This window comes from Aethalodelphis obliquidens, unplaced genomic scaffold, assembly GCF_003676395.1.
Source record: "Aethalodelphis obliquidens isolate GAN/ISIS:26980383/991018 unplaced genomic scaffold, ASM367639v1 scaffold3, whole genome shotgun sequence".
NCBI classification, from domain to species: Eukaryota; Metazoa; Chordata; class Mammalia; order Artiodactyla; family Delphinidae; genus Aethalodelphis; species Aethalodelphis obliquidens.
The window spans coordinates 42597-61012 of NW_020837947.1; the positions used below are offsets into that span (position 1 = coordinate 42597).

The 18416-nt window shown below is 42.1% G+C and overlaps 1 protein-coding gene across 1 annotated transcript; it reads left to right on the forward strand.

The window, feature by feature from the left end:
• Positions 1-93: 93 nt before the first annotated feature.
• Positions 94-17997, forward strand: PSMB1 (proteasome 20S subunit beta 1). The gene is made up of 6 exons (XM_027080686.1): positions 94-273; positions 4489-4596; positions 7433-7514; positions 9906-10035; positions 16554-16660; positions 17710-17997. The coding sequence occupies exons 1-6, from the start codon at positions 161-163 to the stop codon at positions 17893-17895; spliced, it is 726 nt and encodes a 241-aa protein (XP_026936487.1). The 5' UTR covers positions 94-160; the 3' UTR covers positions 17896-17997.
• The last annotated feature ends 419 nt before the right edge of the window (positions 17998-18416 follow it).

The following is an 18416-nucleotide window of genomic DNA, read 5'->3' on the forward strand; positions in this document are numbered from 1 at the left end:
CGGGCGCCGGCTACTCACCGGAAGGTTACGGCGCTTGCCTCTAGGACCAATGACCGGCGTGAGACCGAGCGGCCGGAGGCAGCGCCGCGAAGCCGGAAGTGGCGCCATTTCCGGTAGGGGCCGCCATCTCGCCGTGAGACAGCAGGAGCGGAGCAGCGGGATGTTGTCCTCGGTAGCCGCGTACTCGGGCCCGGGGAGAGACCCGGCCATGGAGCCTCACAGCGCCCCGGGCCCTTTGCAGCTGCGCTTTTCGCCCTACGCTTTCAACGGAGGGTAAAGCCCGGAAAGCCGCCGCTTCCTCTTTCTCCCCCCATGTCCCTGCCTAAGGCTGTCGGCATGGCTACCCGGCTTTGCCCCGCCAGCCGCAGGCCTCCCTCTCCGTGGTTGCTCGGTTCGATCTTGTTCCTCAGGGCTTCACCGTACAGGCCGGTCACTGGGTCTCGATGTGGACGGGCAGGTTTGCGTGGACGGGAGGTAGAAATTGATATCTGGGCTCTGCTCTGGAAGAGGTTTAAAAATGGACCTAACCGTTCGTTACTATCTGAACGTGTTTCTCGCGCCAGCAGGCAAGGGGCAGGTTGAGCGTCTGAGATGAAAGAGTTAGGATTGATTGGCCGTGTCGTCAGATGTAGTTGTGTCTGTAGCTAGATGAAACTACTTCATCATTTTCTGTTATTTTAAATAGCGGGTAGGGTTAGTCGGCCAGACTTAGTTTCATAGATAAGCGTTTATTTTTAAGGGTTAGCGTTAAGTTAAGGAAAAAAAATACTCAGAAGGGGGACCTTTGAATATTGTATTCTTGCGTGTTGCATTCAAGTTGTCTTTTTTTTTTAGTTACCATCTTTACCTTAAATAATACTTTTCCTTGATAGTACACTAAAAGAATCAGGGTTATGGAAAAACACTCTGTTGAGGGCTCCTAACAATGAAGAGCTGTATATTTAAGCACTGATTATAGTTTACCGACCAAACTTTGTACTTTAAAATATCCCCACCCAATTGGAACAAACAGATGGTCCTTTAAGGCAACCAGATTAATTAATCAGGTCCTTATGGATTTGAAATTTTAATGCAGATTTTCGCGGTATGTTGCAAACAGGGTGGAAGGCTATGATTTTAGCCTTGTTTCTGCCACTAAAGAGCATTGTGGTCTTTGGGTACCCCTCAACTTCTTGAACCCAGATTTCCTTGTCTTTCTTAGCTACTCATATTTTGGCGAGGGGAGAATCAAAAGAGAAGCATTTTGTAAATTGAAAGCAGTTATCTTTTTTAATCCTTATGGTGACTGAGTGTTAGATGGTATATGCCTCAATTTTACAAATGAGCCTGGGCCCTTAGAAGTTAATTTTTTTTTGTTTTTTAAAAAATTTATTTATTTATTTATTTATGGCTGTGTTGGGTCTTCGTTTCTGTGCGAGGGCTTTCTCTAGTTGTGGTGAGTGGGGGCCACTCTTCATTGCGGTGTGCGGGCCTCTCACTGTTGCGGCCTCTCTTGTTGCGGAGCACAGGCTCCAGACGCACAGGCTCAGTAGTTGTGGCTCATGGGCCCAGTTGCTCCGTGGCATGTGGGATCTTCCCAGACCAGGGCTCGAACCCATGTCCCCTGCATCGGCAGGCAGATTCTCAACCACTGCGCCACCAGGGAAGCCCAGAAGTTAAATTTTTTTAGTCACAGAGCTGGTGTGAAGTTGAGCCCCAGGATTTGAATCCATAGCTGTGTTGCCATGGAGTTTATGTATGCTTTTATTATTGCACTTCTAAATATTTCCTATGACAACTAATGAAGTAGTTATACCACAAAATGCGTTAATAGACCCATTTCATGAGGCAGTTGCAGATTCTATATAAGACTTATAAGGTATTCAGTGTTCATTACTCACTTTTTAACCTTTGTAATCCAGTTACTGCCCTAAAGTTAGTTGCTATGGCTTTTCTCATTATTGAATTACCTTTTCTCAGTCTTCGTTCTTTTTCTTTAATATTATTCCTGCTGGCTCTCGGGCAGCCTTTGCTTCTACAAAATAAGACTTAGTCCTATGTCTTTTTCTATTCTGACTAAATGTGGTTAAACCCCAATTGATTAGCCTTCACATTTGTCACTGAGTAGTCTCACATGTTTCATTTATGGGAAGATATTCCCAGATCTGTTTCTCCAGTTCTACCTTTCATGAGCCCCTCGATTCTGGCTTCTTAAATTCAACTTTCCACCTGGATTTTCTGCTTTCACCATAACTTAAGATATTAAAACAAAAAGTAGGGCTTCCCTGGTGGCGCAGTGGTTGAGAGTCCGCCTGCCGATCGAGGGGACACGGGTTCGTGCCCCGGTCTGGGAGGATCCCACATGCCGCGGAGTGGCTGGGCCCGTGAGCCATGGCCACTGGGCCTGCGCTTCCAGAGCCCGTGCTCCACAACGGGAGAGGCCATGGCAGTGAGAGGCCCGCGTACTGCAAAAAAGAAAGCAAAAAGCAAACTAATTATTCCTCTCAATCACTTCTCATTTACACGGCTTATAATTAGGCCATCATGCTGCTTGTCAGAGTTTAAAATCTTGGATGTCAAAATTGGCTCTTCCAGCGTCTAACACATTTTGGTAGTTACAAAAACCTGTACAGTTCGTGTGTTTATGTTTTTTGGATATACCTGTTTCTTCCTGTTCACGTTGCTACCTTCCTACTGCATTAGTCTTATTGAAAGAGTTTCCATCCTAATTTCACATATAGTGTTATTGTCACAGTAGTCTTCTTAAAATTCCACTTTGCAAAAGGAACTTTTCTCATTCTGCTTGTATAACCTTTGATTCCTCACAAAAATTCCTAGATCTGTGCTTTTCCATGTGAGATTTTCTGCTGTTGGATCTGTCCATCACATAAGCCTTATGCCACTTCACTTGTATACACAAAAAGGGACACCTGAATAAGTTGTTTGAATGTTTTATTTGAATTATACCAGTTTTCCTTTATTCAGTGTTCATGTTATGTGCAATACCATCCTTTTGTACTTAAGAGTTTTAGTGCCATCCCACCTCGGTAAGAATAATGGCCTAAGTTTTCTGAGCGCTTATGTTCTGTGAGGCACAGTGCAGGTGTTTTATGTGGGCCATGTCGTCTAATTCTCACAGCCACCCTTTAACACAGCAGCTGCTGATATCATCACCTTGAACTTGGATGATTTGTCCAAGGTCACAGAGCTGTTAAGTGGCAGGGGCGGGTTTCGGGTAACTCCAGAGCCCAGGTTCTCAGTGATCATACTCTGCTGCCTCATGCTTACGCCACAAGGATCATAGCTAACACTTTACTGGAGGACCAGTTATGTGTCAGGCACTGGTATGAGGGGTTAACAATTATTAACTCATTTAATCCTCTAACACCCAAATAAGGTAGCTACTGTTATGATCTCTGATACGCATATGAGGACATTGAGGCCTTGAGAAGTTAAGCAACTTACCCACCATCTCATTACCTGCTAAGCAGGAGAGCCAGACTTAGAACCCAGACGGTCTGCTTTTAGGGCTCATGCTCTAGACCTCCACTAAACTGCTAGCATGAGCCACACAGCCACAAAGGGAAAAGTTTGTTCTTTGTTGGTCCATTTTCCAACAGATATTTGGGTGTCTTCCTGAGTGCAAGACATAATATAAAGACTTGGATATAAAGAAATGAAAAACATTAAGCCTTTGGACTTCCCTGGAGGTCCAGTGGTTAAGACTGTGCACTTCCAATGCAGGGGGCAGGGGTTCCATCTTAGTTCCCTGGTGAGGGAACTAAGATCCCACATGCCGCTTGGCGTGGCCAAAAAATAAAAAATACAAAAATAATTTTACGGGGGTGGGGGGTGGTGGTGTGATGAATTGGGAGATTGGGATTGACATGTATACACTGATGTGTATAAAATGGTTGACTAATAAGAACCTGCTGTATAAAAAAATAAATTTAAAAAATAAACAGTGGGATAGGTTCTTAAAATGAGCAATATTTATACATACGTGCTTATGACTTTTATGTGCAAGAGAATATAAATTTTTAAAAAACAGGAAAAAGAATAAATTTTTAAAAGGAAAGAAAAACACTAATCCTCTCTTCTCTGAGCTCAGATAGCTTGTGTTGTAGCGCCACTATCTACACCTAACTGCCCTCCCACCCCCCGGCGGGCAGGGCCATGGCCTTTGGCTGTTTTATAGTATCGGTAGATGTTAATTTTTTGATGACGGTGATAATTTAGTGATTTGTTTCTGTTACCTTCTGCTAAGGAACCTTTGCTCTGATTGAGGCTTGTGTTTTTTACGAAGTACTTAATATTTTTTTCCCAGATGACTTGTAGCCCAGGGATCCTTTCCCCTTATCTTTCCTCTTCCATCTGAATCCTGCACTTGCTTACATCTAGTATATTTTATCCCACTATATGCTGTGGAGCATTCTCATTTTGGGAAAGGTGTTATTACCTTCCAGAAGAATTCATTAATTTTCTCTTTTGTCTTTCTTTTCCCCTCAGTACTGTATTGGCAATTGCTGGAGAAGATTTTTCAATTGTTGCTTCTGACACCCGATTGAGTGAGGGGTTTTCAATTCACACACGGGACAGCCCCAAATGTTACAAATTGTAAGTAAATATTTTTAAGGACATATTCTCAGCATCTTGTGATGATTTAATACTGCAGGAGATTTAACTTCTAAATGACTTGTTTCATGAATTTTTTAATTGCCTGTTTGGAGCTTAGCTTGCATTTTTGTTAGGAAATTGTTTTCTAATAATTCAGTATGTAGTCTTCATGATATTTGCCATATCTAGGTACCAACAGTGGTTTTGGTAACTTAAATATTTTTTACTTCAACATCTTATGAAAAATTTCAAATATACGACAAAGGTAGAATAATTTTGTAGTGAACACTCATATACTATCACCTAGATCTTATCAGTATTTTATTATTATTACTTTATCATACATACTTTCATCCTTCTATGCATCCATTAATACGTTGAATTTTTTTCTAATCTGCACCTTAAAAAAGAAGATAACCTGAAACATTCAATTTAACCATATGGTAAGCAGTTGTAGCCATCGTTCACGGTTTTAATGGGGTGCTTATATTTTTTCTAAAACATAAGAAAATAAAGGCATGTGTACAGGGGAAGAAAGTCTGCGTAAGTTACCTAAATGCATCTTGCATGTTAGCAGTGGTTTGTATTTAACATTTTTAGACACAGTTAAAAGTGGTGGTTACGCCTACGTTAGTCCACGAGATGGTCTTAACCTTGAATTGTAGCAGGAGTGGACTGATGAGGTTCGGGTCCTTTGGGTGGGCCTTGCGGTGCTGCAGGGCATGAGCTAGCCCACATCTTAACCTAAAGAACAGTAAGCTTGTCTTTATCTTCCCAGTTCCCTTTCTGTCCACTTCTCTTTTGATACCCCTTTCTCTTCTCTGATTTGTACTGTACCCATGCTATAATTTTTTCTTCTAAGTTGTAACTTTTATAATTTGAAAGTAGTAACGTCATAAATAAAATTTAAATACGTAATTTTATATATATTATCCTTGTGCAAGATTCTGCTCATCTTTATAATGTTCTGTTTTAGTTTGTGTGCTGCCTAAGTGAATACCCATTTTTTTTTTAATGAAATTCTTCAGGTATATAGAGACAGAACGTTAATGTGTTCCTGTCACGCATGTTTTGCACTAGACCATACATGCAGTTGAATTGCCTGCGTGCCTCTGATCCCATGCCCTTTGGGGCTGACCTAGAGCCAAGTCTGCCTCTTCCCCACCTGTTTGAGACTTTTATTCTTTGCATAAAAACGCCTCTTCATTTATGTACCTGGATATTTGGCAAAAGCATTTTGAAGCTCAGATTTTGTCCTACCCTCTTGGTACTGTCAACTCTTCTTAGTAGTATAGGCAGTGAAGCCTTATGGTATACTGGGGGTCTTAGGCTCAGTGCAGTGAGGTTGGGTATAGGGGTGGATCAGGAAATGCTGGTGGTGCCCCTGGAGGTGCCAGTGGTCTCCCCAGCTGGACACGTATGTTTTGTATGAGTCATTCTTATATTTCTGAAAGGAAGGGTATCATGTGGCCTCTGCTGATCATCTCTTGATGAGATTGGTTTGTGTTTCCTTATACATGTCAAGACTTGGGAATTAATTTTTGAGACATAGATGTACCAAGATTTTACCAGTTTCCCTCTGGTGGGCATTTGGGTTGTTTTTGTTTGTTTTGTTTTGGAGAGCCATTAAAATAATACGTATACTTACACACAAGTGAACCCAGAGTATATCTTTGCAAACTTGCATAAGTATATTGACTGGATGAATTTCTGGCAGTGGAATTATTGAGTGAAAATGGTGTGCATTTAAATTTCTACTAGATACTGTCAAACGAGCCTTCTAAAAACTTGCATCAGTGTATCCTCTTTGCCAGTATCTGAGAGTACACATTTCCCACAACATCACCAGCATTAGGCATTATTAGTCTAATAGATTGAAATCATCTCTTATTTAGATTTGAATTTCTGATTGGCATGGAGGTTCTTTTATATGTTTATGGTGACTTGTGTCTCTTTTTATGTGACTTTCATATAAGTTACCCATCTTTCCATTGTGTTTTTTTTTAATTGAGGTATAATTGACATATAATAGTTTCAGGTATACAACATAATGATTCTGTATTTGTATATATTGCAAAATGATCACAATTAGTCTGGTTAATATCTGTTACCACACATAGTTACGACATTTGTTTCCCTGTGGTGAGAACTTCTAAGATCTACTCTCTTAGCAACTTTTAAATACGCAACACAGGCTTATTAACTGTAGTCACCATGCTGTGTATTACATCCCCATGAGCCATTGTGCTGTTAATGCTTTTCGTATTTTTAGGAACCCTTTGTAGAATAAGGAAATTAAAATTAGACTTTGGTTGTATGTACTACAAGTATATTTCCTTAGTTCTTTTTTTTTTTCTTTTTGGCTATGCCGAGTGGCTTATGGGATCTCAGTTCCCCGACCAGGGATTGAACCTGGGCAACGGCGCTCTTGGTTCTTTTTTAAAACTTTGTTCATTGTATTTTTATAGAAGTTTTAATTTTTTATGTAATAAAATTCGTAAAGCTTTTTCTGTGTGAACATTGGGTTGTGTCACATGTAAATTGGGTTGAGTTGTGAGCTAAACTAGCTGCTCACAACTCAACCTAAGGTTGTAAAAAAATTCAGTCATATTTTCCTCAGTCCATTCATAGTTTCATTTATTCTTTTGAGTGAGATGTTGGGATACAGGACCTCCCAACCCCCCCGCCTCCCCCCCAAAAGAGCTAACTAAATAGTTGTCCCATTACCATTTGGTGAATAATGGGAATGGGAGTTTTCAGTTTAAAATTACCCAAGACATGTCTTCCTCTACTGTCAAACCAACTTAGTTTCCTGAAATGTGGTTTTTTTTTACAGAACAGACAAAACAGTCATTGGATGTAGCGGTTTTCATGGAGACTGTCTTACCCTGACAAAGATTATTGAAGCAAGACTAAAGGTAGATGCCTTTGTATATGTCTGCACTATTGAAAACTAATAACAGTCCTTTAGGTTCTTTTAAGCATATACATCATGACTTGCTCAGAATAGCTGCAGAAGAGCTAGACGTCTAGCAGGTGAAACTAACCTATCCTGGAAATGAAATGATAGTGTTAATGCAGCATCATCAAAGTAGCACAATGTGAAACTACAGCAAGTTCCTTTTGTTAAAATATATGTACGGTATAAAGTAAAGGATTCTCTACCTTTTTTGAGGCAGACTGGGAGGGGTTTCTTCTGAAGACACTCTTCCCTCAGAAATGAAACAAATCAATTTCTGCAGAGGAGGCAAGCTTTTAGACCGAAGCTTGGTCTGGAGCACCGCCAGCTGACATGCTCTCTATATAGCACTGCACTGTTAGCAAGAGCAGGAGAAGAAGGAACAAACCAGCTGTTTGGACCAGAGGCACAACCTGCGCCATTGTTACCTGCCCCTCACCAGGCTTTAGTTGATAGCTAGCTGAGGAAGGAGATTTGATGCAAGGTGGATGAGGGTGGAAGAGACGAAAAGGGTGGTATTCGGAAGAAGTAAGAGAACGAGACAGACTAACCTGTTTTACAGTTTTTGAAGGGCTGACATTGCCTGCATGTCTTTTGTGGGAGCTGGGGAGGCATAAAGAACAAAGGAATGCTGACTTGCTGAAAGCAGAGGGCCGTCTGGATTTTGATCATCGCCTGTGTATTAGCAGTGCTTGCTGCTAGTAGGTTCAGGGAGAGTAGCATAGGTGTAATTTGGACGGTGCTAAAATGGGTTTTGTCTGTAATAATAACCAGTAACTACTGTCTTCTTAGTTGATAACAGTATAGGGTTGGAGTAGGATTCTCAATCACCATATGTCAACATTCAGAAGTGTAGCTCTGTTTCTTAATCAGTTATAGCCTGCTGACATTTTTTAAACTGCTGATATTTACAGTGTCAATATTATATGCTGTTAATATTCTTATTTGATTTTGTAGGCTACGTGTCGTAATTTTTAATTTAGTAGTTGGTTAAGTCCAGCTGGTACATGAAAAAGTGAGCCGGGTTGGTCGCATTCTGTTTTGCCTATTTGTGATAACCCTTAAGATTATGTGTGATGTCACTGGAGTATGTAATGAATTTGTTTAACTGATACTTGCTCTTTGAATGTGTAGAAATGATTTCATTTACTATTTATCAATTGTTAACATTTATTTAAAATCTATTTATATTGAAAGCTTTAGTGACATATTTATTGATGTATTTGTATGATTCCTAATGCATATTTTATAAATGGCATTTAGAGGACAAAAATAAACATGACATGGAGAGTTGTTAATAAAATAAAACAAGCAACAGTGAGTTCAACTCAGTGTACAGTCCTTGAAATTTTTCTTTCATATATTATTGTGTAAATGGTGAGGTGAATAAATGTTGGTGCTCGGTTTTGAAATGAAGAATTTTCTTTATAACCGTGGAAAAAATGTTTCTGTACACTGATTTATCCAAGTAGCTCATTTCTCATCTTTCTTCAGTATTTGTCATTGTTTGATTTTATAGTACTTCTTAGGTTTCTCTTTAGAGATGTTTGCTATGTAGCTGACAAACTGGTGAACTTAAATTTATTCTATTGGATAATTTGGGATTCCTAAGGATGTAGTAAATCTGAGATTGGCAATCACTGTATAAGATGCTGTTTGGGATACTTCTGTTCTCCATGGTAGATGCTCTAAGGGTCAAGACCACTGCACTGTATTCACACACAGTAAGGGCGCTGCCCTCGCACCTCACAGGTACCTACTCTGCAAAGAGATGGACTTACGTCTGAGTCTGATCAGGAGTTAGCATAGCAGATATCTTCAGCTTTATGAGCCATTTGGTTTCGGTGGCAACTGTTCAACTCTGCCCTTGTGCAAAAGCAGACAGACAATATGTAATGAATGAACGAGACTGTGTTCCAATAAAACTTTATAGAAACAAGTGGTGGTCTGAATTTGGCCCATGGACTTTCCTGACCACTGTCTGTTTGCAGAGTGGAGAGCTGGATTTGGAACATCCTCTCCAGGTCGCCTCATATGCTCTGTTTGTATATATTTGCTCTTGAGTTAGCAGTGCCTGGGATAAGGATGGCATGGAAAGTAGTCTTTAAACCAGAGAGCTGAGGGCAAACTTAGCATTCTTTCCGATAGAAGTGTTTGTAGCCCCCAAAAATGATAGGACATAATAAAGTATTTTATTTTAGTAGTATTGTGTTGTTTGATCATGAAAGAAACAGGTATCCTTTCCCATTTCACCAAGACAGGCTTTCATTCTTTTCAATTTACTGTTCATTGTTCTAGTCTTTAATATATTCTGCCTCTACATGCCTGTTATTTTTGTTAATAATTGCAGATGTACAAACATTCCAATAATAAGGCCATGACGACAGGGGCGATTGCTGCAATGCTGTCTACAATCCTGTATTCTAGGCGCTTTTTCCCCTACTATGTGTACAACATCATCGGGGGACTCGATGAAGAAGGTAGGATGTTTTCTTTCTGGGTGATGAATGGGGTGGCATTTCTTAGATGTGTGTGTGTTTCAAACCAGAGTTGAAAAGAACCGGATACCCTCTTGCCCAGCAACTTCATTTTCTCATAATTAAAGCAGTGAAGAAACTGAAGCTAGGGCTTCCCTGGTGGCGCAGTGGTTGAGAGTCCACCTGCCGATGCAGGGGACACGGGTTCATGCCCCGGTCCGGGAAGATCCCACATGCTGCAGAGCGGCTGGGCCCGTGAGCCATGGCCGCTGAGCCTGCACGTCCGGAGCCTGTGCTCCGCAACGGGAGAGGCCACAACAGGGAGAGGCCTGCGTACCGCCAAAAAAAAAAAAGAAGGAAAGAAAGAAAGAAACTGAAGCTAAAAGGGAAATCAATGATTATCCAGAGACACACAGCAAGTGGTGTATTAAGTGAATGTTGGGCAGTCAGTTGTTTCACTATTTTCTCAAGATCTTGCATGAATTTGATAGTATATTTAGCATTTTAATCTTACAGAAAGAAACCTGACTTGGAGAAGCTTGACCTAAGTATGATTCTAAGTAAGACAAACGTACTTCAAAAGGTTTTTATGAAAGTAATGTGTTAAAGAAGTGCATTTCCACCAGTATTTTTGGATAATTTTTAAAATCCCTCTTGGATTTTCTGTCAGAGTCATACCAGGAGGGCCAGTGAAAATCAGCATTGTTACTTGACATTTCCATGCTGTTTTTGATCCAAAGCATGGATCAAAGGGCAGCAGTGTTTTTCACCAGGTCTGATTTGAATTGACTTTTAGTTGCTTCCAGAAATCAAATACAGTCTCCCAGGACAGATCTGTGCTGCCTTTTAGAGTAGTCCAGTGTAAAGAAGTTACAGGAATGTCTTGGGTATCATTGAAACAGTCTATCTTTCTGAGAGGGAAGGTTTCTGGGTAGGATGGAGTCAGGTTCTTCTCATCTCCTCTCGTTTTTACTCCTGTCCGTTCCTGTTCCATGGGTTTTTTCTTTGTTCTCCCTCGCTCTCTCTCTCACCTCTGCCCCTGTATGTGACCTCTGGGAGCATTCTGATCATTTTACCTACCATGGTTTATATGTAGACAAATTAGGTTGACACAGTTTTTTGAGGCTTTCAAACTTGCTTGAAAACTAAGAGAAAATATAAAGCACAGAAATGGTACATAGAAATTAATTACACTTAACCTGGGTAATTAAATTCTAGCCACAGGTTAGCTTGCCTTACCCAGCATGCTGGACACTTCTGGTGCCTTTTTTGACTTCAGTTATGTCTGACTTGAATGTCAGGTTAATAAATTCAGATTTTAGCAATGTTAATAATAGCTACCATTGAATTTCAGCAGGCCAGACAACGTCCTTTGAGTTTTTCTGAGCATCAGACTGATTGGAGAAACCTCGTGTGTGCTGAGCTCGTGTGTGGGCAGAGCTAAGGCTCGGATCTGCTTGACTTCACAGCCCTCTTCTTTGATTTCCAGATTACACTCGCTTGCTTTGGTGGTATTCTCAGGCATTTCTAACCTTTTTTTCCCCCCTCTAATCTTGTCTGGTTTGATTTGGTTTTATTCCTTAGAGGAATTTGTGTGTGTAGTAAAGCAGTCCTTTGCCGCCTTTTTCTGTTTCCCAGGACAACCTTCAGCTCTCTCACCCGTGCTTTCCTCTTTCTTGGTTTATTTCCTTGTTTGGTGGTGTGCATCTCTAGAGAAATTTCTGAAGAAAGGAATCAGGAGACCTTTTTGAGTCCTTGTTTTTTGAGTCTTTTCTTTATCCTGGTGTTCTGAAAGGTTCCAGCGAGGCTCCTCGCCCAGAGTCTTGGCTCATTTATTTTGTCTCCTCTACTGTTCTCCTCCTCTCCCAACCCTGCCTTCTCCACAGCCACCTGGGTTATGATCCATAGTTCCTCATTTTTTCCCCTGCATGTTGTCCACCTGTTTATTTTTTTGTTCTGCTCTGAAGATTTCCTCAACTTCAATGCCTCATTCTTTACTGAGCTTTCTATTTTTGCCATCATTAATTTCCAAGAGCTTTTTCTTCTTTGTTAGCTCCTTTATTTTTATTTTAAGTGTCCTGTTACTGCTAGATTTTTTTTGTACTTCTTTGAAGTTTTCTTGTGTTCTCTGCATTTCCTCCAGCTGCTTTTTTTTTTTTTTTTTTTTGCGGTACGCGGGCCTCTCACTGCTGTGGCCTCTCCCGTTGCGGAGCACAGGCTCCGGACGCGCAGGCTCAGCAGCCATGGCTCACGGGCCCAGCCGCTCCGCGGCGTGTGGGATCTTCCCAGACCGGGGCACGAACCCATGTCCCCTGCATCGGCAGGCGGACTCTCAACCACTGTGCCACCAGAGAAGCCCCAATTGCTTTTTTTTAATGCATTATTTGATAAGTTTGGAATATGTATACACCCACTGAGACAATTTATTCCTTTTTTAAATTTTTATTTATTTATTTTTGGCTGCATTGGGTCTTCGCTGCTGAGCGTGGGCTTTCTCTAGTTGCGGCGAGCGGGGCCCTGCTCTTTTTTTTTTTTTTTTGGAGGCCTGCTCTTCATTGTGGTGCGTGGGCTTCTTGTTGTGGCTTCTCTTGTTGTGGAGCACGGGCTCTAGGCGTGCAGGCTTCAGTAGCTGTAGCACTCGGGCTCAGTAGTTGTGGCTCGCGGGCTCTAGAGCGCAGGCTCAGTAGTGGTGGCGCACGGGTTTAGTTGCTCCACGGCGTGTGGGAAGAAATCTTCCCGGGCCAGGGATTGAACCCCTGTACCCTTCATTGGCAGGCAGATTCTTTACTGTGCCACCAGGGAAGCCCTCAGATTGCTTTCTTCATCTTGTTTATTTTTGGCTGCTGCCTTCTACATTGGAGGCTTCCTTCAAATTTCTTTTGAATTTTGGCCGTCCATTTGTACTGAAGATTGATAATCAAAATCTGGTCATAAAGGTCTGCACTGAAGGAGCACATCAGCTCTCCATTTAACACTTCTGTTTTTGTACCTGCCTTTCACCCTGTCTATGGTAAAGCCTGGTGCCTCCAAGTCCAGAGCCTCTGCTGAAGTTTTGAGACTTTTTTTTTTTTTTTTTGGCTGCGTTGGGTCTTTGTTGTTGTGCGCAGGCTTTCTCTGGTTGCGGCGAGCAGGGGCTACTCTTGGTTGCGGTGTGCGGGCTTCTCATTGCATTGTCTTCTCTTGTGGCGGAGCATGGGCTGTAGGTGCGTGGGCTTCAGTAGCTGTGGCTTGTGGGCTCTGGAGCGCAGGCTCAGTAGTTGTGGCACACGGGCTTAGCTGCTCCACGGCATGTGGGATCTTCCCGGACCAGGGCTTGAACCCGTGTCCCCTGCATTGGCAGGCGGATTCTTAACCACTGAGCCACCAGGGAAGTCCCTGTTTTGAGATTTTATTTCCTGTCTTTTGTGTTGGTGGAAGTGGGGCTCTGTTCCTATGGAGACCCTCAGGACACTGGGTCAACAGCTGACTCTAGCACACAGTCGACAGCTATCTACTTTGACCTCTGTGCCCTTACCTCTCCAGCTGCAATCATGCCCTCTTGTAAAAAATTTTCCCCAAGTTAATGAGGGCTTTAGTTTTTCTGTAATGAAAACAATAATGCTTACAGAAGTCAAATAGTACTGGAAGATACAAAGATAAAAGTAGTAATCCCCCAATGCCTGTCCCTAGAGATAATTACTATTCAGCTTATAGCGAACATGCTTTTAGATATCTTGGTGTGCATACGTGCTTGTACACTACATAAGTAGGATGTAGTTTATACGTTTTTCTGGGACTGTCCAGTGGATGTATTATCACTGAGGTAGCTTTATGCTGGTGGATAAAGGCATGCATACTGATTCCAGGCTGACATATGGGATAGGGCGGCACCATAGTTTCCCCACCAGTCCTCTGAGGATTATTTAGGTTGTTTCCAGTTTTCTTAATATAAACAATATGACAACTCCTGTACATACAATTTTGTGTATTTCTCTGACCCAGCTTATCTCCCTGGAAAAAATTCCTAGAAGTCGAGCTTCTGGGTCAGAGAATATCTATATGTTTGCATCCTGCTGACATCATGGGCGTGCCCTTCAGAAACAGTCCTCCTGCACTCCACCAGCAGGGGTGTGAGTACCTTCTTTTGTTTTGGGTTTTTTTGGTTCTGTTTTTGCATCCTAACCAGTCTCAGAATTTTGACACATTCTAGGTCTTTGCCTAGTAAATACTTTGTTGTTTTAATTTATATGTATTTTTTGTTTATAGAGGTTGGGTGTCTTCGTGTTTATTGCCCTTTGCATTTCTTTGGAGACTGACCCATGTGTTAATCTTTGCTTATTCCCTTATTCGCAGGTCAGTCTTTTCTTACTGATTAATAAGAACAACTGTGTTAACCCTGTGTAACGTGTGTGGCAGATGCCGTGCACGAGCGTTCTTGGTCTCTGACCTTTTGGGATGTGTCTTGAGCTATACAGAAGTTCCTGACTTTCATACAAATCTGTCAGTCTTTTCTTTATGGTATTGAGTGTCTTAACTTTGTTAGAAACGCCTTCCCCATCAAAGGTTTACCTGTGTTTTTTTCTAGGACTTGTCTGGTTTTATTTTATTTTTTACTTTGAAATCATCGCACTTTTTAAGAATTATTTTGATGAGGGAAATCACTTTATACTTACAGCCAAGATTCAGGCCTTCTGCACTCATGTTACAGGTGTCTCTTGCTTTTTCTGAGGGAGTCTTTGAAGCTGTGGTCTTGGGTATATTCTACTCTTTTGTTTTCCTCAAAGCTGTGTGGGTGGTTTTCTGAGATTGGTTTACCCTTGGGTAAATCTTTTGAGCCTCATTTTACTTGTGGCCTATTGGCCTCATGAGCGATACAGTTGTTCTTTTGGCTTTATACCTCATAGCGCTTCTTTATGTGTTGAAGTTAGTGGCCTTGCTTGCTGTGACCTTGTTTCTTGTTCTAAGCCTGCTCCCAGCAGAGCACTTCTCCAGGTTCTTTCAGGTGCTGCCTCCTCAGCCGGGTTAGGGTTAGGGTTATATCTCCGTAATTCTGCGGTGGGAAAAATACACACAGCTAATGTTGGCAGTTGTCCATGGTAGTAAGAAGATTGTCCTTATCTCACATCTCCCAGGGTAACTACTGGAGTGTTTCAGTTATGGCATAATGTGTTTTAAAAATCAGTTGTGTCACTTTTAAGTCATACCTTATAAATGATCCGTGATTTCTCACACTTAGAACACAGTTGTTTTAAAAGGCCTTTTTAAAAATTAGTGACATGTATTCTTTGTAATAAACTCAATACCAGAGCATATAAAGTGATTCCCTTCTTTTCTTGTCTGTAATCCCACAAAGATGAATAACTACAGTTTACTTATTAATCTTTCCATATGTTTTTGTGTGTATATGTAAATGTGTGTACAGTTTACTTAATGCCTTTAAACAAAAATAGGACTGTACTCTACATAGCACAGAGCTCCTTATTTTACATTGTCCCATGGATGTGTCCCACAGACCTGTCCTCCTCTTCCTAGTCTGCACATGGCTATGTTGACATATACCATTTTCTGCTAATGGAGTTGGTTGCTTGTAAATTTTTGCTCTGTAAGAGATACAGAAATGATCTTGTACATATTGCTTTGTGTGTTTATGTAAGCATTACTTGTAGGTAAATCTTAATTCTGTAAGTGAAATTATTACTGGGTCATAGGGTACGTACTTTTTCTCTAGTTGCGGCGAGCGGGGGCTACTCTTTGTTGTGGTGCGCGGGCTTCTCATTGCAGTGGCTTCTCTTGTGGCGGAGCACGGGCTCTAGGCACGTGGGCTTCAGTAATTGTGGCTCGCAGGCTCCAGTAATTGTGGCTCGCAGGCTCTAGTGCGCAGGCTCAGTAGTTGTGGCACTCAGGCTTAGTTGCTCTGCGGCATGTGGGATCTTCCTGGAGCAGGGATTGAACCCATGTCCCCTGCATTGGCAGGCAGATTCTTAACCATTGCGCCAGAGAATTCCAGGGAAGTCCCTGGAATTTCTTCTTAATTAAATTGATTTTTTTATGGTGCTGATGCTAAAGAGTGTGCTTACTATTAGTTTAAAAGTACACAGCAAATTTTTCATGCTTCTCACATTTAGCACCAGGAAAATCTTACACTTGTGTCTATACTGCAACTACACCAGTTAGATTTTTAGGAATGTTGTGAGGAGTTTGGTGCAGAGTTTGGTGCAGAACTTAGAGCAGGACCTGTGATTGTTAACTAGTGAACCTGTGAGACCACATACATAGTGGGAGCCACGGCGTGGTAATCGGTGATGGTAGCTTGGAAGAGAGCATGACGCTCCTGGGGGCAAACGCCTTAGTGGACAGGAGTGGGCAGATGGGCCTCTGATTGCATTCTGAGGGGAGGGGAGGGGAAAGGCAGACTGCACTTCTTCTGAAATTTTAGCCAAGTTGATAGTCCATTTTGTATCACATTTTGAGTAGATTTATTTTACCACGATTTGGGAATGTGGTCAAGATGCATCCTTATGGAGACTGTTTTCTTCTTTAAGGGAAGGGAGCTGTGTACAGCTTTGATCCGGTGGGTTCCTACCAGAGAGACTCCTTCAAGGCTGGAGGCTCAGCCAGTGCCATGCTGCAGCCCCTGCTTGACAACCAGGTAATAAGACTGCGTCCAGGGGGCGGTGGCATTAACACAAAGTGCCTCCCCTGCATTCTCTTCACCAGCTTGGGGGAGTGCGGAAGTCAGCGCTTTCTTGTAGTTCGCTGCTGAGTTTGCTGGGCTGATTTGCCCCATGCAGCCTTCTTGTCTCTGTTCCACTGGTTCTCCTGCCGCCCCTCCCTTCCACGGCTCCAGCTTCTTCCCTGTTCTCACGGCTTGGAAGGCGCTTCTGTCTACAGTGGTTGGTCCGTGTTTTTGGTTCTCCTCCTGCCATTTTTACCTGCAATCATGAAAATGCATTTCTCCCCCAGTCTCACCGTTTCTGTGTCACCTCGTTTTGTATTCTAATTTCCAAGTATACGTTTAACTTGCCCCCTCTTCTGTCACTGCTGGCTGCATTCAGGCTTGCGTGGCATCTTGCCTGGGTCATTGTGTTTATTTCCAACATCCTTTTTGCCTCCAAGCTTACTTCCCTACTTCATCCTCCTTGCTTGTCTAAAATTCGTTACGTAGTATGTAGTTACTTCTGCTTGTTGCTTATCTGCCTCATCTCCTGTCACTCCATATTCCACTCAGATCTTGAAGTGATGTGCCTTCCCATCTCCATCCCTTTGGAGATACCACAGCCTCCATCTGCAATGTTACTCCATCCTTGAACTCGTTTATCCTTTAGCACTCCTCTACTTAGATGTATTTTCTGCTGAAGCCTTTCTTTTCTTCTCCCAGGAGATTTAGTTAGGACAGCTTGGGGCTCTCCTGGCTCTATTTTCTTCTTAGTTTCAGTAGATTCTGTAACGATAGTTTGCTTACATATGTTCACGCCTCTGCTGTGTGCTTCTCAAGAGCAGGGCCTTTGTCTCAGTGGATATTGGTCAGGTGTTAGGTATGTGTAATTCAGCCAGGTCTGGAAATATTTCAGTTGAGGGACATTTGACGTTTGTGTGATGTACTCATGTTGAACCCTGAGACGTGTGAAAGCTTTGGGGGAGACTGGACTGCCTTTGTATGGTCACATGATGCCTCATCCAAGGTTTCTGTCCCACCAGGTTGGTTTTAAGAACATGCAGAATGTGGAGCATGTCCCACTGTCCTTGGACAGAGCCATGCGGCTTGTGAAAGATGTCTTCATTTCTGCTGCCGAGAGGGACGTGTACACTGGGGACGCACTGAGGATCTGCATCGTGACCAAGGAGGGCATCAGGGAGGAGACTGTGCCTCTGCGGAAGGACTGAGTTCTGTGCCGTTGTCCTTGATTAGTTCAAAACTGGTTAAGTTTGTACCTTGGAACTGTTGGACTGATCTGTTTTATTAAAGAATAAAACCCTAAGCACTTATTTTGTTATGACCTGTTTTCTTCCAGGACAGAACTAGGAAGTAGAGTTTCTTTTTCCTTTCGTTTTCTTCATTCTTCCTGTATTTTTCTGTCATCCAGAGCTATTTTTGTATTTTAAGGATACAAAATCTTTTAGCTTTCATCTATCTGGGAAAGTTCACTGTTTTGATCAGCTTATCGTCTTATGGTAGGTCAGCCCATCTTATGGAGAGTGTTTGGAATTTATTTAGTCCACCCAGCTTGCCTTGAAGGGCAGATTACCTTTAAACCACCTCAATTTTATTAAGACATTAATGGATATAAATAGAATATGTTAAGATTTATCATCCCTGGGATTGTTAAACAGTCTGGAATGGCTGTTTTGGAGGAAAATCTTTAAATCAACCAGAGTAGAAGAAAACTGTAAAAGCAAATAGCCCT